The 18,601-nt window shown below is 42.9% G+C and overlaps 1 protein-coding gene and 1 long non-coding RNA gene across 2 annotated transcripts; both read left to right on the top strand.

The window, feature by feature from the left end:
- Window positions 1-78: 78 nt before the first annotated feature.
- Window positions 79-17,305, top strand: LOC136967567 (uncharacterized). The gene is made up of 2 exons (XR_010879507.1): window positions 79-232; window positions 17,161-17,305. It is a non-coding gene; the product is annotated as an uncharacterized lncRNA (long non-coding RNA).
- LOC136967937 (Fc receptor-like protein 5) lies at window positions 2,596-17,305 on the top strand. The gene is made up of 22 exons (XM_067261939.1): window positions 2,596-2,604; window positions 3,016-3,265; window positions 3,735-3,929; window positions 5,558-5,821; window positions 5,980-6,258; window positions 6,492-6,764; window positions 6,976-7,245; window positions 8,723-8,869; window positions 9,154-9,441; window positions 11,302-11,574; window positions 11,776-12,045; window positions 12,230-12,535; window positions 12,714-12,992; window positions 13,087-13,336; window positions 13,511-13,669; window positions 14,011-14,111; window positions 14,601-14,678; window positions 14,861-14,923; window positions 15,315-15,389; window positions 15,571-15,633; window positions 16,210-16,278; window positions 16,525-17,305. Exons 1-22 carry the CDS (start codon window positions 2,596-2,598, stop codon window positions 16,578-16,580), a joined length of 4,017 nt encoding a protein of 1,338 aa, XP_067118040.1. The 3' UTR covers window positions 16,581-17,305.
- Window positions 17,306-18,601: the final 1,296 nt, after the last annotated feature.

Here is an 18,601-nt window from a genome sequence, read left to right as displayed (position 1 = left end):
GCGCAGTCAGGCACACACACAGTCACACACACAGACACACACAGACACACACACAGACACACACACAGACACACACACACACAGACACACACACACACACACAGACACACACACATCTGTTTGATGTGAATAATAGCTTAGCAACCTGTGTGATGTAGCTGCTTAGTGTAATGTTTTGTAACTTGGAGGATTTTATGCAACTCAATTAATTGAAAGTGTCTTTATCCTATAGGTGTCTTTATTTTTATGCAGCATTTCTTTTTTAAATTTTATATACATACAGTTGGTCGATTATTTCTGGATGTGTTGATAGAATATTCTTGATGTGTGCTTTTTTACTGCCCAGTTTAATATATTAATAAAATGTTTATAGACCCTTCTTCAAAGTCTCAGTTTGAATAATTGTTTTACAAATATCAACCATGATTAGGTTGTTAATTTGTTTTCTTCCATCATTAGGAACACAATAGGTGTGCTATGTTACGTATTACAATTACTATCACAGTTTCACAAGTTCAGTAACGCACCAGCGATTGAATAAATGATATGTTTTAATTGAAGCAGGGCTGGTAGCAGAGCCCAGCCTGATGCAGTTTGATGGAGGCTGGTAGCAGAGCCGAGCCTGATGCAGTTTGATGGAGGCTGGTAGCAGAGCCGAGCCTGATGCAGTTTGATGGAGGTTGGTAGCAGAGCCGAGCCTGATGCAGTTTGATGGAGGCTGGTAGCAGAGCCGAGCCTGATGCAGTGTGATGGAGGCTGGTAGCAGAGCCGAGCCTGATGCAGTTTGGTGGAGGCTGGTAGCAGAGCTAGGCCTGGGGTCCTGAGGGGACGAGAGTGTGATTACTGAGATTTACATTTACATTTAGTCATTTAGCAGACGCTCTTATCCAGAGCGACTTACAGTAAGTACAGGGACATTCCCCCCAAAGCAACTAGGGTGAAGTGCCTTGCCCAAGGACACAACGTCAATTGACACGGCCGGGAATCGAACTGGCAACCTTCAGATTACTAGCCCGACTCCCTCACCGCTCAGCCATCTGACTCCCTAAGCACGGATGCACGGTAATGAATGATGATGTGAAGGGTGCATGCATAGTTACCAGGCATTGAACTCGGGGTGTGGCAGAGAGTCCTAGTGGGTCACGTCCGAGCAGCAGCTCAAGCAGATCCCTGGGAAGCCTGGATAGACGACAGGGGGAAGCAAGAAGACAGGGAAGGGTGGGAGGGTGACGACATCATGCTAGCACAAGGACCAGAGGAACGGAGGAGACTTTATCCAGAACTCGTAATTGAAAACGGGGAGTTTGGTCGCATTCCTCCGTGCTTTAACAGGGCTGATGCGTATGAGTTGATTGGAGTGAAGGAGGAGTCTTGGTGAGCTATCTACCTTCCGAACTTCAGTTAATCTAACTCCATTAAGTTATGTAATTTCCTTACAGTTTCAACACATTTCTGTTGAAGTACTTATCAACAACATCAAGCGATGTTGCAAATGTGGGTTCCTGCTGCACACTCACATGAAGAGAATGGGGACATCATTACCTGAACACAGGAAGTAAACACACACAAACATAACAAACACATGTGTAAGTGAAACGTTACAGTAACAAATGCTGGGCACATTTTGCAGGGCAGTTTTTTGTCACGTGAGGATGACACCTACAAATAAACATTTAAGCTGAAAGAGACGCAAATAGAATCACATCCTGACACAACGTTTAAGTTGATTGAGAAATATTGAAAAGTTTAAAGATTTCTTCATTTTCCTTCTTTTCTGAGTTCTCTCTCTGTCCAGTTTTACTGTAAAGAGGAAGGAACTACTGAGTTGGCCAACTTTATTTAAGTTACTTTAACTTACTTTAAATTCATTATTTTATTTATTTTCATGACGTCATATTGTAGCCTTGAAGGTTTATGGCACAGTCCCTGTAGTTTCTCTCTCATTTTCTTATATTGTAACTCTTTTTCTATGTTTATCTCTCCATTTTCTGTTCATCTCTCTCTCTCTCTCTCTATCTCTTACTCTCCCCCTCCCCGTTCTCTCCTTCCGTATTTCTAGCAGCAGAGAAGTGTGCTGCCTCAGTTTGTAGGAAGTGGAAGTGTTCTGATCAGAATAAACTTTGTGGTTCAGAGACTCTCACACTGGATAGCAGGAGAGGATGGGGCTCACCTCACCTTGTGTGCTGCTCTGTGAGTACCCACATTCTACTCTGTTATTATGTACTCAACATGTGTGTGTCTGTAGACACACGGGGCATGTCTGTGTGTGTGTCTATGTTTGTATGCATGTCTGTCTGTACGTGTGTGCGTGTGATTTATGTGTGTGTGAAAAAGGGGTTCCTACATTGTTATGTACATTTTAAAAAATTTATTTGACCTAATGAGATGCTTCTCTCTGACTTGGTTGTAGTGCTGAGTGCTCTCCTCATCTCTGGAAACACTCAAGGTTGGTTGAAACACAGTAAAGTGCCATACAGTATGATACTGGATCACACCAATAATGAACTTCTATATCTGACTGCCTCTCAAACTTTCCTTTCTTCCTTGGCTACTGAAACTTCTCTTCCTTGTCAAATCAAATGAAACCGTTAATGAATGTACCTGGTGAGATTCATTCACTTATTTAACTATTATAAGTCCATCTAATGGCAATTCAGTATGCATAAGCCACTTTATCTCAGTATCCGATTGCACTATGTTGACCATTCACGCTGCTTATTATTCTTATTTTTATATATATTTTATTCTATATTTAAATTGTTGTATTCTTAGATTGTTTAGTTCTTAGAAATAGTTAAACTTTTGTACTTTTACTTAATTTAAGATTTGTATATGTTTAGTGTTTTGCACCTCCCTGCCACAGTAAATTCCGTGTTTGTATAACGTACATGGCGAATAAACCAAATTCTGATTCTGATTCTGATTTTGAGTTCATACACTCAGCTCTGTACAGGACATTGGTGGAGATCGTCTGTACACCGTCTGACAAGTCTTGATGGAGTGATAGGGTGACAGAGCAGTGTTGTGTGTGTTTCTGTAGAAAGTCCGAAGGCTGAGGTGACCCTGCATCCTGACCTGCAGCAGATATTTACAGGAAAGAGACTCACTCTCAGATGTCAGATACAGGGAGGGGAGAACAACATTGAATGGCGGTACTTTTTTAAGAGGGATGATGTAGACATCGGCAGTTCAGGGTCTGAACTCAAGATAGAATCTGTTGAGGAGTCCCACAGAGGTGCATACACCTGTGTTGGTAAAGACACAAGTAATGAGAAGTATTCTGACTGGAGTGATAAAGTGATGCTGACTGTAACAGGTATGTAAGATCACCTTCCTCAGATTAGTTAATTGAGGTTTTATATCATTTCATACAAGCAACATTAAAGGGAGGCAATGTTTAAAAAAATTAAAAAAGGTTTTTGAGAGAAACCTTCATTAATATTACATAGCTTATTATGTAGCTCAGTACCTGAACTCTACAGGGAAATCTCTTTTCCAGAGCTAAACACATTGGGTCATTAACATAGTCACTAAGGTGTTCAGTAGAGTGTGACCAGGTATGGAGCTACAGGGGTACCAAGCTAGAAGGAGGAGGAAGTGCTCCAGTCTGGTAGAAACAGTGTATCTGAAGACAACCTGACTGACTCTGGATATTCACTGAGAAGTGTTTGTAACAGAACCAGTAACTAACAGATACTCCTACTGTTACTGTCATGTGTCTTGTGTGTCCACAGCTATGCCCACAGCAACAGTGAGCATCTCTCCTCCTGCTCCTCACTACGCTAGAGAAATTGTTACTCTGCAGTGTGACATATCACAGCATGAAGACTGGAACTACATCTGGTTCATAAATGGCAAGGAGTATAGCGGTTGTACCAGTAAAAGCTGCTCCTTCACCATGGGTCATGACACAGTGAAGTACAGCTGTAGTGGGAGGAGGAGTGGTCAATCCCAGACTTCACAGCAGAGTCCTGACATATCTATAACTATTACAGGTGGGTTAACTAGACTACTGACAGCAGAACACATCAGCTGCTAGACCTTGTGAACATCAGGAAGCTTTCATTAACCTTAGAAACCTCACTGTCTAACCCTCCTGTTGTGTTTGTTTCTTGTTCACTACTTTTGTGTTCCTGGTCAAAAGTGACTGCCCCATTATAGCTGACTATAATTCCATAATAATCCATATATTATCAACTAATGTTGTGTAAGATCCTTTTAGCAACTTAAATTATTGTTTACATTTCAAGTTTAAACTTCTGTTTGCCATTTATGGCCTCTAGGCCTCATTGATACAAGCGTATGCAACTCGTTTTTGAGTGAAAGAAGCATAATATATGGATTATTTTGAATATGTACGCTTCGATTTCGGTCCGGTCTACCTCCTTCCAGTTGTCTTTGTAAACACGTCTACCCTTCATGTTAGTCATGTTTATGGTTTCAATGGAGGAACAGTTCCAAGCAGGATTTGATGTCATCAACCCAAGACATGTGATCTGATTGGCCCTGGGGTCATCCTGATGACATTTTCAGTCGACAGTCGACTTCTCCTCTCAAGTGGTGATGAAGACCAGGACAAACTCCCTTTCTTGGACAGGAATGTCACAACAACCTCAGCAGGGCCCTCTGCCTCATCACTAGATTGTTCAACATCGGTCGTCTCTTCGTCTGGATCATAGTCTGTGTGTGTATGTGTGTGTGTGTATGTGTGTGTGTGTGTGTGTGTATGTGTGTGTGTATGTGTGTGCGTATGTGTACTCAAACACATGTGCATGTTGGGGTCTGGGAGGGTAAGTGTGTCCATCTGTTGTATGGGTGTGTGCTTGAACAAAATTATATACAAACATTTTAGTCTTACCCAGTCATTCGAATGACCGGTCATTTTTGACTGGGAACACCACAGGTGTACAAAAGTTAAATAAAACAACACATTTTTATGAAATTCTGAAAATTTGTTTTTGGCTGTTTAGATACCCTGTGTGGACAAAGTCATGGAACCTTATGGCAATCAGAATAAATTAATTACATTTTTTCATAGAGAAAACTTGTACATCGGTCACTTTTGACTGGAACACAATCTCATTTACTTAAAGGGAGACTGCATATTTTGACAGGAAACTACCAATATGATCTAGCTGATCATGTCGCACAGTACCTGTAGTGTTCATTTTTCTTGTCTGCTTCCTGTGTGTCTTTAGTATGTGTAACTGGTCCTGTATTCCATAGCAGGTCATGTGATCTGGTAGTCAGGTAAAACAGAATGTAAGTTTGTGAGATCAGTATACTTTGACAGACTAGTGATCTGACTTGTTGTCAGACGTTGTTGTAGTTTAACAAACGTCAGAGACAGTCACTAAGGTGTTCAGTAGAGTGTGACCAGGTCTGGAGCTACAGGGGTACCAAGCTAGCAGGAGGAGGAAGTGCTCCAGTCTGGTAGAAACAGTCTATCTGAAGACAACCTGACTGACTCTGGATATTCACTGAGAAGTGTTTGTAACAGAACCAGTAACTAACAGATACTCCTACTGTTACTGTCATGTGTCTTGTGTGTCCACAGCTCTGCCCACAGCAACAGTGAACATCCTCTCTCCTCCTCCTGCTCCTCACTATCCTGGAGACACAGTCATTCTGCAGTGTGACATGTCACAGCATGAAGACTGGAACTACTACTTCTGGTTCATAAATAACCAGGACTATAAAGATTGTACCAGTAAAACCTGCTCCATGAAACTGGATCACAACAATCAGTACAGCTGTTTGGGGAGGAGTGGTCGACCCCAGGATTCACAGCATAGTGCGATCTTATCTATACCTGTTACAGGTGGGTTAACTAGACTACTGACAGCAGAACACATCAGATACTAGATCTTCGATCTCCCTGTCAGACACATTCACATTGTCAATATCTGGACATCATGGAACTGTATTACTTTATATGGTATTCATCATTTATCTTTAATTCATCTCTGTTGTCCTCAGCCCTCCCTAAAGCTACTCTGACTGTGACTCCAAACCCTGTCTACCACGGAGAGACAGTCTCTCTGAAGTGTTCAGTGGAGTCTGGTCCTGCCTGGAGCTACAGGTGGTACCAAGACAGAACAGAGATAAGAGTGGAGCAGTCTGGTAGACACAGGATATCTGGAGACTCCCTCACCATCAGTAAAGTAGAATCATCTGATCAGGGTCAATACTGGTGTAGAGGAGTGATACGATCCATATTTTCAAGAGACAGTGATTCCATCAGTATCACAGTGAAAGGTAATTTTTGGTGGTGGTGTATGTGAATGTATGTATGTGTGTAATGTTCTTGTGAACAAAATTAGTATTTTGTCATGAGAAATCCATATTGTCTTAATGTAGATGGTGGGGAAAAGTATATCCTTGTTTTTTTTTTATCAAACTTGTACTGGTTATGTGACAAAAAAATACAAAATGATAGAAAATCACAACCTAATTTAAGAAATACCATAATCTGTTATCAATTTATACAGCTGTGCCAACGGCCACACTTCAGTCGCACCAGACAGACATCTATACAGGTGACAGAGTGACTCTGACCTGCGCTGTGGAAGGTTCCTCTGGGTGGACGTTTTCCTGGTACAGACACACCACAGACTCTGACCCTGTGACCTCTGCTGGTTGGTCAACCTACTCTTTCAACCCTGGAAGTGTGTCAGAGGGGGGTCAGTTCTGGTGCAGAGGGGGGAGGGGAGACCCAGTCTTTTACACCCAGTACAGCAGCCCAGTCCATATTAATGTTACTGGTGAGTCTAGTACAGTTTCTCATCATACAGTGTAATATTTAAAATGTTAAACTATATGTTGTCTAATAACGGACATCATATAATTGTAAGAAACGGTGGTATTCATTTATTTGAATTGTATTTTATGAATCTCTAATTGACAGTATGGTGATAATAATGACTAATGACTTTTGTCTGTAATGCTGTGTGATCTTGTTGTGTGTTTGAACAGCGAGGCCCTCTGCTGTTGTGACTCTGAAGCCCAACTGGAGTCAGATATTCAGAGGGGAGAGTGTCACCCTCAGGTGTGACATACAGGGGACAGAGGACACAGACTGGGAGTATGAATGGGAGAGACCTGGGGTGTCCATGACAAGATGGACAGAACAAGAATACAAGATCATCAGGGCTGAGGAGTCTCACAGTGGTGACTACAAGTGTAGAGGTCAACGTGGAACAGACCAATCAGAGTGGAGTTCTGCTGTCAAACTGGAAGTTAAAGGTAAGTGAGGTACTATAACGTTTATACTGTATCAGTTGAGTATATTGTGACGAAAGATACAGAGACAAAAATATAGAGATGGTTAAACTCTGACACAAATGTAGGTAAATACGTTTAGTCAGGTTTCAATGATGACAAGTTTCAAGGTTGGTTGAAAGTGTCGTACAGTACGATACTGGATCACACCAATAATGAACTTCTATGTCTGACTGCCTCTCAAACTTTCCTTTCTTCCTTGGCTACTGAAACTTCTCTTCCTTGTCAAATCAAATTAAACTATTAATGACTGTAACTGGTGAGTTCATACACTCAGCTCTGTGCAGGACATTGGTGGAGATTGTCTGTACACCATCTGACAAGTCTTGATGAAGTGATAGGATGACAGAGCAGTGTTGTGTGTGTTTGTGTAGAGAGACCGAAGGCTGTGGTGACCCTGCATCCTGACCTGCAGCAGATATTTACAGGAGAGAGACTCACTCTCAGCTGTCAGATACAGGGAGGAGAGAACAACATTGAATGGCGGTACTTTTTTAAGAGGGATGATGTAGACATCGGCAGTTCAGAGTCTGAACTCAAGATAGAATCTGTTGAGGAGTCCCACAGAGGTGCATACACCTGTGTTGGTAAAGACACAAGTAATGAGAAGTATTCTGACTGGAGTGATAAAGTGATGCTGACTGTAACAGGTATGTCAGCTCACCTTCCTCAGATCAGTTAATTGAGGTTTTATATCACTTCATACAGGCAACATTAAAGGGAGGCAACGTTCAAAAATATTTTAAAAAGTTTTTTGAGAGAAACCTTCATTAATATTACTGTAGGAGCCATTTGGATTCATGTTTTAATCTTGTTTGGGACACTAGATGGCGCTCCACCTTAATTGGGCTGACACAATATAGGTGTGAACATTCATGCAGGTGTCAGGTGTTGCTTGACGGAGGGAGAGCGCATATAGCTTTTTGACCGCTTCATTTGTATTACCAAAGGTCTGTTACATGTAAATTAGATGCAAGTTTGGATGTATGGACATGCTTATGAATTGGATATTACCGTGAGAAATAAAGTTTGCATAACCAAGAACGAGAACGCAAGGGTGGAAAGTTATTTTACATCTAACAAACGCGTCAATCAAGTGCTTAGTCAGCAATCCCTCTGGGCTTTAAGGTTAGACGTAGCCCATACAATTACATAGATTATCTTGTAGCTCAGTACCTGAGCTTTACAGGGCAATCTCTTTTCCAGGGCTAAACACATTGGGCCATTAACACAGTCACTAAGGTGTTCAGTAGAGTGTGACCAGGTCTGGAGCTACAGGGGTACCAAGCTAGCAGGAGGAGGAAGTGCTCCAGTCTGGTAGAAACAGTCTATCTGAAGACAACATGACTGACTCTGGATATTCACTGAGAAGTGTTTGTAACAGAACCAGTAACTAACAGATACTCCTACTGTTACTGTCATGTGTCTTGTGTGTCCACAGCTCTGCCCACAGCAACAGTGAACATCCTCTCTCCTCCTCCTGCTCCTCTCTATCCTGGAGACACAGTCATTCTGCAGTGTGACATATCAGAAAATGCAGACTGGAACTACTACTTCTGGTTCATAAATGGCCAGGAGTATAGCGGTTGTACCAGGAAAAAATGCCCCACGACCCTGCCTTATTACAATGTTCAATACAGCTGTGCGGGGAGGAGGAGGAGTGGTCGACCCCAGGATTCACAGCATAGTGCTATCTTATCTATAGCTGTTACAGGTGGGTTAACTAGACTACTGACAACAGAACACATCAGCTACTAGATCTTTGATCTCCCTGTCAGACACATTCACATTGTCAATATCTGGACATCATGGAACTGTATTATTTTATATGGTATGCATCATTTTTCTTTAATTCATCTCTGTTGTCCTCAGCCCTCCCTAAAGCTACTCTGACTGTGACTCCAAACCCTGTCTACCACGGAGAGAAAGTCTCTCTGAAGTGTTCAGTGGAGTCTGGTCCTGCCTGGAGCTACAGGTGGTACAAAGACAGAACAGAGATCAGAGTGGAGAAGTCTGGTAGACACAGGATATCTGGACATTCCCTCACCATCAGTAAAGTGGAATATTCTGATTGGGATCAATACTGGTGTAGAGGAGAGATACCGTCCAGATCCATATCCACATTACAGAGTGATTCCATCAGTATCACAGTGACAGGTAGTTTGTGTTTGTGGTGGTGTGTCCAGGGGCGGACTGGCAATCGGGGATACCGGGGGGATCCCCGGTGGCCGACAGGGTTGGGATGGTCATTTCTTTGTAATCATCCAAAATAATGTTAAGTGTATGGGTATTTTTCCAAGTAGGCCACTGATTGGTCGATACGTGCGATGCATTGAGTGGGCAACGCGCCGTGTATTGAGTGGGCAGGTCTGACAGTAACTTCCGGATCACTTTTTTCCCCCAGTCCGTCCCTGGGTATGTCTGTGTGTTAGTATGTGTGTTAGTGTGTGTGTGTGTGTATGTGTGTGTGTGTGTGTGTGTGTAATATTCATATAAATTGTTTGTGTTTTTTCATGAGATATCTAGATTTTCAAGAGTCAGCAAATTACAATATCCTCTGAATATGTCACTCTTGAGGGAATCCATCCTGGCTTGTAGGAGCATCAAGGGGGTTACCAACGTTAGCTTCCTCCATTGTCGGTGTAGCAGAGTGCTGTGTTTTACGGCCGACCCTCGTGGAGTCTTGCTTTGGCTTAGACATAGTGTACGGTCAAAAAACGAAAAAAGACACCTAGAAAGTTTCCTAAGTTCGTCTAAAATTGTTTCGGATTGATTTTGTGGAAAACAGTACAATAAAAGGTGTATTTAAGTCACATGGTCTCAGAGCTGTAAGGGGACACGTCTACTCCCTTCTGTGCTCCATAGCGCCCCCGATTTACAATATCTTTATGTTAATGGTGAGTTATGGGAGTTATTAAAAGTAAAGATCAGACTGTGATCATATTTTGTATGCAAGATCATCATTTGAGAACTGAACCAGGCAAACTTAATATCTTGACATTTACTGGAATATTCAATATTTATAACTGAACCTGTATTCTAATAGCTACTGTTACTGTCATGTGTCTTGTGTGTTCACAGCTCTGCCCACAGCAACAGTGAAGATCTCTCCTCCTGCTCCTCACTATCCTGGAGACACAGTCACTCTGCAGTGTGACATATCAGAGAATGAAAACTGGAGCTACGTCTGGTTCGTATATGGCAAGGAGTATAACGGTTGTGTCAGTAAAACTTGCTCCTTCACCCTGGGTCATGGCAAAGTGAGGTACAGCTGTGAGGGAAGGAGGAATGTTCGACCTCAGTCTTCACAGCATAGTGCTATCTTATCTATACCTGTTACAGGTGGGTTAACTAGACTACTGACAGCAGAACACATCAGCTACTAGACCTTTGATCTCCCTGTCAGACACGTTCACATTGTCAATATCTGGACATCATGGAACTGTATTACTTTATATGGTATGCATCATTTTTCTTTAATTCATCTCTGTTGTCCTCAGCCCTCCCTAAAGCTACTCTGACTGTGACTCCAAACCCTGTCTACCACGGAGAGACAGTCTCTCTGAAGTGTTCAGTGGAGTCTGGTCCTGCCTGGAGCTACAGGTGGTACAAAGACAGAACAGAGATCAGAGTGGAGCAGTCTGGTAGACACAGGATATCTGGAGACTCCCTCACCATCAGTAAAGTGGAATATTCTGATTGGGGTCAATACTGGTGTAGAGGAGAGATACCGTCCAGATCCATATCCACATTACAGAGTGATTCCATCAGTATGACAGTGAAAGGTAATTTTTGGTGATGGTGCGTGTGTGTGAATGTAAGTGTGTAATGTTCTTGTGAATTGTCCGTATTTTGTCATGAGAAATCCAGATTGTCTTAGTGTAGATGGTGGGGAAAAGTATGTCCTTGTTTTTTCTTCATCAAAGTTGTACAGGTTAAGTGACAAAAAAAGACTAAATGAAAGAAAACCACAACCTAATTTAAGAAATACCATGAATAATGTTTTATCAATTTATACAGCTGTGCCAACGGCCACACTTCAGTCGCACCAGACAGACATCTATACAGGTGACAGAGTGACTCTGACCTGCGCTGTGGAAGGTTCCTCTGGGTGGACGTTTTCCTGGTACAGACACACCACAGACTCTGACCCTGTGACCTCTGCTGGTTGGTCAACCTACTCTTTCAACCCTGGAAGTGTGTCAGAGGGGGGTCAGTTCTGGTGCAGAGGGGGGAGGGGAGACCCAGTCTTTTACACCCAGTACAGCAGCCCAATCCATATTAATGTTACTGGTGAGTCTCTCATCATACAGTGTAATATGTAAAATGCTAAACTATATGTTGTCTAATAACGGACATCATATAATTGTAAGAAACGGTGGTATTCATTTATTTGAATTGTATTTTATGAATCTCTAATTGACAGTATGGTGATAATAATGACTAATGACTTTTGTCTGTAATGCTGTGTGATCTTGTTGTGTGTTTGAACAGCGAGGCCCTCTGCTGTTGTGACTCTGAAGCCCAACTGGAGTCAGATATTCAGAGGGGAGAGTGTCACCCTCAGGTGTGACATACAGGGGACAGAGGACACAGACTGGGAGTATGAATGGTGGACACCTGGGCTGTCCATGACAAGATGGACAGAACAGGAATACAAGATCATCAGTGCTGACAAGTCTCACAGTGGTGACTACAAGTGTAGAGGTCAACGTGGAAAACACCAATCAGAGTGTAGTTCTGTTGTCAAACTGGGAGTTAAAGGTAAGTGAGATACTATCACGTTCATACTGTATCAGTTGAGTATATTCTGACTAAAGAGATTGTTAAACTCTGACACAAATGTAGGTAAGTACGTTTAGTCAGGTTTCAATGATGATGATTAACACTTTAAATAAACATTATTTGCCACATGATCTGAAAATGTGTTTACATCTTGTCATCCCAGATGGTCTCCAGCCTGTCCTGAGAGTGTCTCCCTCGTGGATGAATCCTGGAGACTCAGTGACTCTGAGCTGTGAGGTTGGAGACTCATCTACAGGCTGGAGCTTCTCCTTCTACAGAGCTGCTCCCTCTCTACCAGACCAGCCCTACTCTGTAGAGCTCCTCTCTGACCGTGAGCAGACTACAGGGAACTCCTCCACTCTGCAGCTAGCTGCTCCCTCTCACACAGCAGGATATATGTGTAGAGCTGGGAGAGGAGAGACAGTCTACTACTCTGACTACAGTAATCCACAGTTTCACTGGTCTGGAGGTAATGCTGCTGTCTTGTGATGTGTGTTTGTGTATCTGACCATCTGTGCATCTGTCTGACTTACTGGAGGGCTGTATTCGATTCTCAAATGGATTCTCTGTCTCTCTCTCTCTCTCTCTCTCTCTCTCTCTCTCTCTCTCTCTCTCTCTCTCTCTCTCTCTCTCTCTCTCTCCATCAGATCAGCATTCCTCAGTGTCTCTCAGCGTAAGCACTAACAGATCTCAGCACCTCGTGTCTGAGTCTGTCTCTCTGAGCTGTGAGCTGAAGGGGAACTCTACTGGATGGACACTGAAGAGGTACACAGGCAGTGAGCTGTATACTGTGTGCTCCTCTGTCAAGGGATCAACTACAGGATCCACCTGCATCATCAGGTCCTTAAACGTAGGGCACAGTGGAGTGTTCTGGTGTGAGTCTGGCTCAGGAGAGTACAGTAACGCTGTCAACATCACAGTACATGGTGTGTTCATGATACCTGATTATCTAAATAGTGTTCAATTGGGACATTTTTATGAGCATGACTTTACACTACATTGAAACTTCCTGATTTCCAGTTGGCCCTGTGATCCTGGAGAGTCCTGTCCACCCTGTCACTGAGGGAGACTCTGTGACTCTGCGCTGCAGACACAAGACTCCTCCATCAAGCCCCAAGGTAGACTTCTACAAAGATGGTAACCTGATCAGGAATGAGACCACAGGAGAGATGACCATCCCTGCAGTATCCCAGTCAGATGAAGGCCTCTACAAGTGTACATACTCTGACAGGGAAGAATCCCCACAGAGCTGGCTGCTGGTGAGAGGTGAGTCGGCGGTTTTTCAGAGAATCTGTTTGAGTCTGTCATTTCTAAGTCAGGTCGTTACAACAGCAAACACGTTCAAGTATAATGTTTCTGTATGTCTCTCCAGCATTAGTGAAAGATTGTGTTTGTCTCTCCAACATTAATGAGGAATTGTGCATGTCTCTCCATTATTAATGAGTTGTTGTGTCTCTCCGGGTGCAGTTCTCCCCTCTTCTGTAGGATTGATGGCGGGTCTGGTTGTGACTAGTGTTTTACTGTTTCTCCTCATACTGCTGTTGCTAGGCTGGCGAAGGTTCAAAGGTGAGAAGGTTGATAAAACGTCTTCCTCCTCTTCCAGGTCCAGTGATTAAATACCCAACCTCATTCTAACCCCATCAATATCATTTAGAAAGACTGTAATTGAAACATTGTATATGTTTTGTGTTGCAGGTGCTCAGTCTAGTGGGGCATCTATGTGAGTAAACCACCCATCTCTCTCAACCATCACAGCTGACAGAGAGATTACATTTGTAGACTAAACTTTGTATCCAACATAGTTGTGTCACTAAGTTAGACATTAAGACTCAAAAGAAAAGAAACCAGGGCAGCATAATATCTATAGGGATGTTTTTATAGTCTGCATTATAATGTGATGTTGGTGGTTGTCCTCACCTCTTATTCTAATCATTTTGTTTATAGATCTTCCCAGTCACAGAGCACCAATCATGTCTTAGATGGTGTCCAGATAGCCAATCAGAACCAAGCTCCTGCTGGAAACGCCCCTCTGCAGCATGGGCAAGGTCAGTCTTAGCCAATCACATTCTCTCTACACACGCCATGCAGAATACAGTGTTTTAGATTCCACAAAAAAACTATTATCATTCAAGAATAGATTTTCCTTGATGCGTATCTCAAACTCTCTCCCTACTGACCAGCAGATGGCCTCGACAACATATTTTACATACTTGTTGTAACAACACAAACACACAACATAAACTCACAACATAAACACACAACAAAACACACAGCACACTCAAGTCCATCAATGTGAGATAGAATCAGTATGATGATGGTCTAGTCCTACTGGTACCACACTACCAGGACAGTATGATGATGTGATACCTAGTAGATGGTCTAGTTCTACTGGTACCACACTGACTGGACTCCTCCAGAAACAATCCTGTCACAAAGCGTCATCCATGAGTTAGTTGTCATGAGTATCATGTACGAATCCTGTCATGGTTTCACTGCAGAGTCACTGTGGTCTGTGTGTGCTGTTCATGCTCAAGGTGTGGAGGCTGGACCAAGTGACCTGACCTACGCCCAGATTGAGCTCAAAAAGATGAAAAAACCCAAGAGAAAGACAGGTGATTGTAATCAGCTGTTTCATACAGGTGCTAGTATCACTGTTAACAAGCTGTCTAATACAGTTTGCCAATGATCTACCTTTTAGCATCACATACACCTGATGGTCTATAGTGTATGTATAACACATAGCTTCTTGTTTAAAATGACAGTTTGTTTTTTACATGTTTATGTTGCTCTTTAGGAAAGCAAGCAGAATCAGAGGAAGACACCATTTATTCCAAGGTGGCCACAGGACCTCCCTCTGGTAAGGATGTCCTCCATTTTCTCAACAGAAGGCAGAAACAGAAGGACATGAAGAAATCCTGTTTTTGCAATGTCATTTTCACTGCCATACACAGAGCGTGGAAATAGTGATGTCATATCCTCCGATCATAGTGGTGTTAGATGCAAGTGTCTCGGTATGCTGCAGTTTGTTGGACATAATTATATCACCATGGAGACGTGATACACATTAGACAAGCAAAGTGTAGAAATATAATGCAAACACCACTTTATCAAGCACATATCAAAGACAAGTCTAGAGTAGTTGTCCCAGCTCCAGACCACCAGTCAGAGCCTCGCAACCAGTCTTTTAGCCAATAATATCGTGGCCTATGGTTGACAGTGAGTGTTTTGTTTCCTGTGTTGGTCTGTAGGTGGCGCTGGACCAAGTGACCTGACCTACGCCCAGATTGATCTCAAAAAGATGAAAAAACCCAAGAGAAAGACAGGTGATTGTAATCAGCTGTTTCATACAGGTGCTAGTATCACTGTTAACAAGCAGTCTAATACAGTTTGCCAATTATCTACCTTTTAGCATCACATACACCTGATGGTCTATAGTGTATGTATAACACATAGCTTCTTGTTTAAAATTACAGTTTGTTTTTACATCTTTATGTTGCTCTTTAGGAAAGCAAGCAGAATCAGAGGAAGACACCATTTATTCCAAGGTGGCCACAGGACCTCCCTCTGGTAAGGCTGGCAGAAACGGAAGGACATGAAGAAATCCTGTGCGTTTACGCAATGTCATTTTCACTGCCATACACAGAACGTGGAAATAGTGATGTCATATCCTCCGGTCGTCACAGTGGTTTTTCTGAGTAGTGGAGTTAGATGCAAGTGTCTCGTTATGCTGCAGTTTGTCGGACATAATTATATCAGATGGCTGAGCGTTGAAGGAATCAGGCTATTAATCAGAAGGTGCCGGTTCGATTCCCGGCTGTGCCAAATGATGTTGTGCCCTTGGGCAAGGCACTTCACCCTACTTGCCTCGGGGGAATGTCCCTGTACTTACTGTAAGTCGCTCTGGATAAGAGCGTCTGTTAAATAACTCAATGTAAATCACCATGGACACGTGATACACAATAGACAGGCAAAGTGTAGAAATATAATGCAAACACCACTTTATCAAGCACATATCAAAGACCAGTCTAGAGTAGTTGTCCCAGCTCCAGAGCACCAATCACAGCCCTGCAACCAGTCTTTTAGCCAATCATATCGTGGCCCATGGCTGACAGTGAGTGTTTTGTTTCCTGTGATGGTCTGTAGGTGGCGCTGGAGCAGATGACGTGACCTATGCCCAGGTTGACTTAAAGGGCAAGAAAGCTAAGAAATCAGGTGATTACCCCTCAGTTCTCTCCTTTACAACCCTCTCATCCCTGACAGTGAGAGTTGTGAATGGGTGAATAAAGTGAGTGAATGAATGAGAGAGAGATGATGAGAGAGATAAACACCTACCCTATCACAACTTATGGAGGTAACGGAGAAGATTCATATACTGTGAAAAACAAAGACTACTACTATTATATTATTTTAACCGTCTATAACAAATATATTCTTGTTAATCAGCTCTCTGTCCTGCAGACATGTTGACCACCAGGGAGCCGGATGCTGTCTACTCTGCAGTGAGGACAGGGTGAGGGGTCCTCCCTGGATGCTGTCTACTCTGCAGTGAAGACAGGGTGAGGGGTCCTCCCTGGATGCTGTCTACTCTGCAGTGAGGACAGGGTGAGGGGTCCTCCCTGGATGCTGTCTACTCTGCAGTGAGGACAGGGTGAGGGGTCCTCCCTGGATGCTGTCTACTCTGCAGTGAGGACAGGGTGAGGGGTCCTCCCTGGGACCTGAAGCTGAACTCCTGATCTGAGTCTGATCTGAGTCACTGTTGACAGTCTGTTTACTGGCGTTTTGTTGTCATGACAGTGTACGTGTTTGGGTTGAGGTCGTTTTTTTACACACAAAGACAGGTACATATTCATGAACCGACACGTCAGGAAATGCACTCACGTATACACATATAACATGCAGACACACACACATGCGCAGACAGGCACACACACACACACACACACACAGACACATGCACACACACAGACACACACATACACATCTGTTTGATGTGAATAATAGCTTAGCAACCTGTGTGATGTAGCTGCTTAGTGTAATGTTTTGTAATTTGGAGGATTTTATGCAACTAAATTAATTGAAAGTGTCTTTATATAGGTGTCTTTATTTTTATGCAGCATTTTAAAGCATTTTTAATACATAGTTAGTCGATTATTTCTGGATATGTGTTGATAGAATATTCTTGATGTGTGCTTTTTTACTTCCCATTTTAATGTATTAATAAAACCTTTATTGACCCTTCTTCAAAGTGTCTGTTTGAATAATTGTTTTACGAATTGTTTTTTAACTTCCATGATCAGCTGTATTGAATCTAGTTTAACAGTGACTGTGTCCATTGCTGAAGTTTTACTATAACTATTACAGTAGGCGCACCTAGCTGTGATCTAGTGGGAGAATCATATCATCAATGAAAAAGGTACTATTTATGTACCCATAAATACTGTATGTATTGCTACCAAACGACTGATATCTATAATATTGCTCTTTGTCAGCTAATCTGATCAACTGGACAGTCTCACTAGTACAGTATAAACGGCTGATGACTACTCCCTCAGTTGGTGTCTACGATGATGGTCTATGACATCACAGGCCACTTAGATGAACCTGAAAATAGACCTTGTCTGACCCACTGTTACTCCCAGATGGGTCTGCAGTCCTGCTGTGAGCAATGTCTTGTTTCTGTTCTGCCCCGTCATCACTTCTATCTGAAAATGGTTGCCTTCCAGAGCCTTTCTGTGTCATAGGCCTCTCCCTATTCACTCACTTCTCCTTTTTCAACAAACTCCTTGTTGCATAGTTGTTGTAAATTGAATTTACGTGCATACTGACTAGTAGTGGTTACAATGATAAGATATGGAAAGGTTCTACAAACTTTTACTTTGATAAAAAAAAATAAAAAAAATGTTTGGAGATAAGAAAATGTATCAAGTGGAAATCTTGAGCTGATGAATCTTGACATGTTCCATCTTACATCTACAGCTCGGCTCGTCTAGTGTTAGGGACAGCGTCTCACAGACACTAAAAGGGGTCACTGGCAGTTGTTTACTTCTATATTTTCACCCTAAGAAGTTTTTTTCAAGGAAGAAGAAAGAACGTACCACTCGACTATGTCATAGGTGCTGTTTGCTCTGTGGTTCCAGTATTGCTGGGCGTTGACACGACAACGCGCGGGTCGCTTTTGTTTTCGGGTCGGACCACAAACAGGCTGTTGTGAGGAAAAAATAGCCTAGCGTTTAATGGTCATGGAAACCGAGTGTCTCTTTCATCCTGTGTCTGGTCTAGGTGGAGGCTGTTCTGAGGAGGCCCAGGGTGTGTCTGGTCTAGGTGGAGGCTGTTCTGTGGAGGCCCAGGGTGTGGGGGGGTCTAGGTGGAGGCTGTTCTGTGGAGGCCCAGGGTGTGTCTGGTCTAGGTGGAGGCTGTTCTGAGGAGGCCCAGGGTGTGTCTGGTCTAGGTGGAGGCTGTTCTGAGGAGGCCCAGGGTGTGTCTGGTCTAGGTGGAGGCTGTTCTGTGGAGGCCCAGGGTGTGGGGGGGTCTAGGT

This window comes from Osmerus mordax, chromosome 23 (assembly GCF_038355195.1).
Source record: "Osmerus mordax isolate fOsmMor3 chromosome 23, fOsmMor3.pri, whole genome shotgun sequence".
Classification (NCBI taxonomy): domain Eukaryota; kingdom Metazoa; phylum Chordata; class Actinopteri; order Osmeriformes; family Osmeridae; genus Osmerus; species Osmerus mordax.
This window is presented reverse-complemented; position numbering and strand designations above follow the sequence as displayed.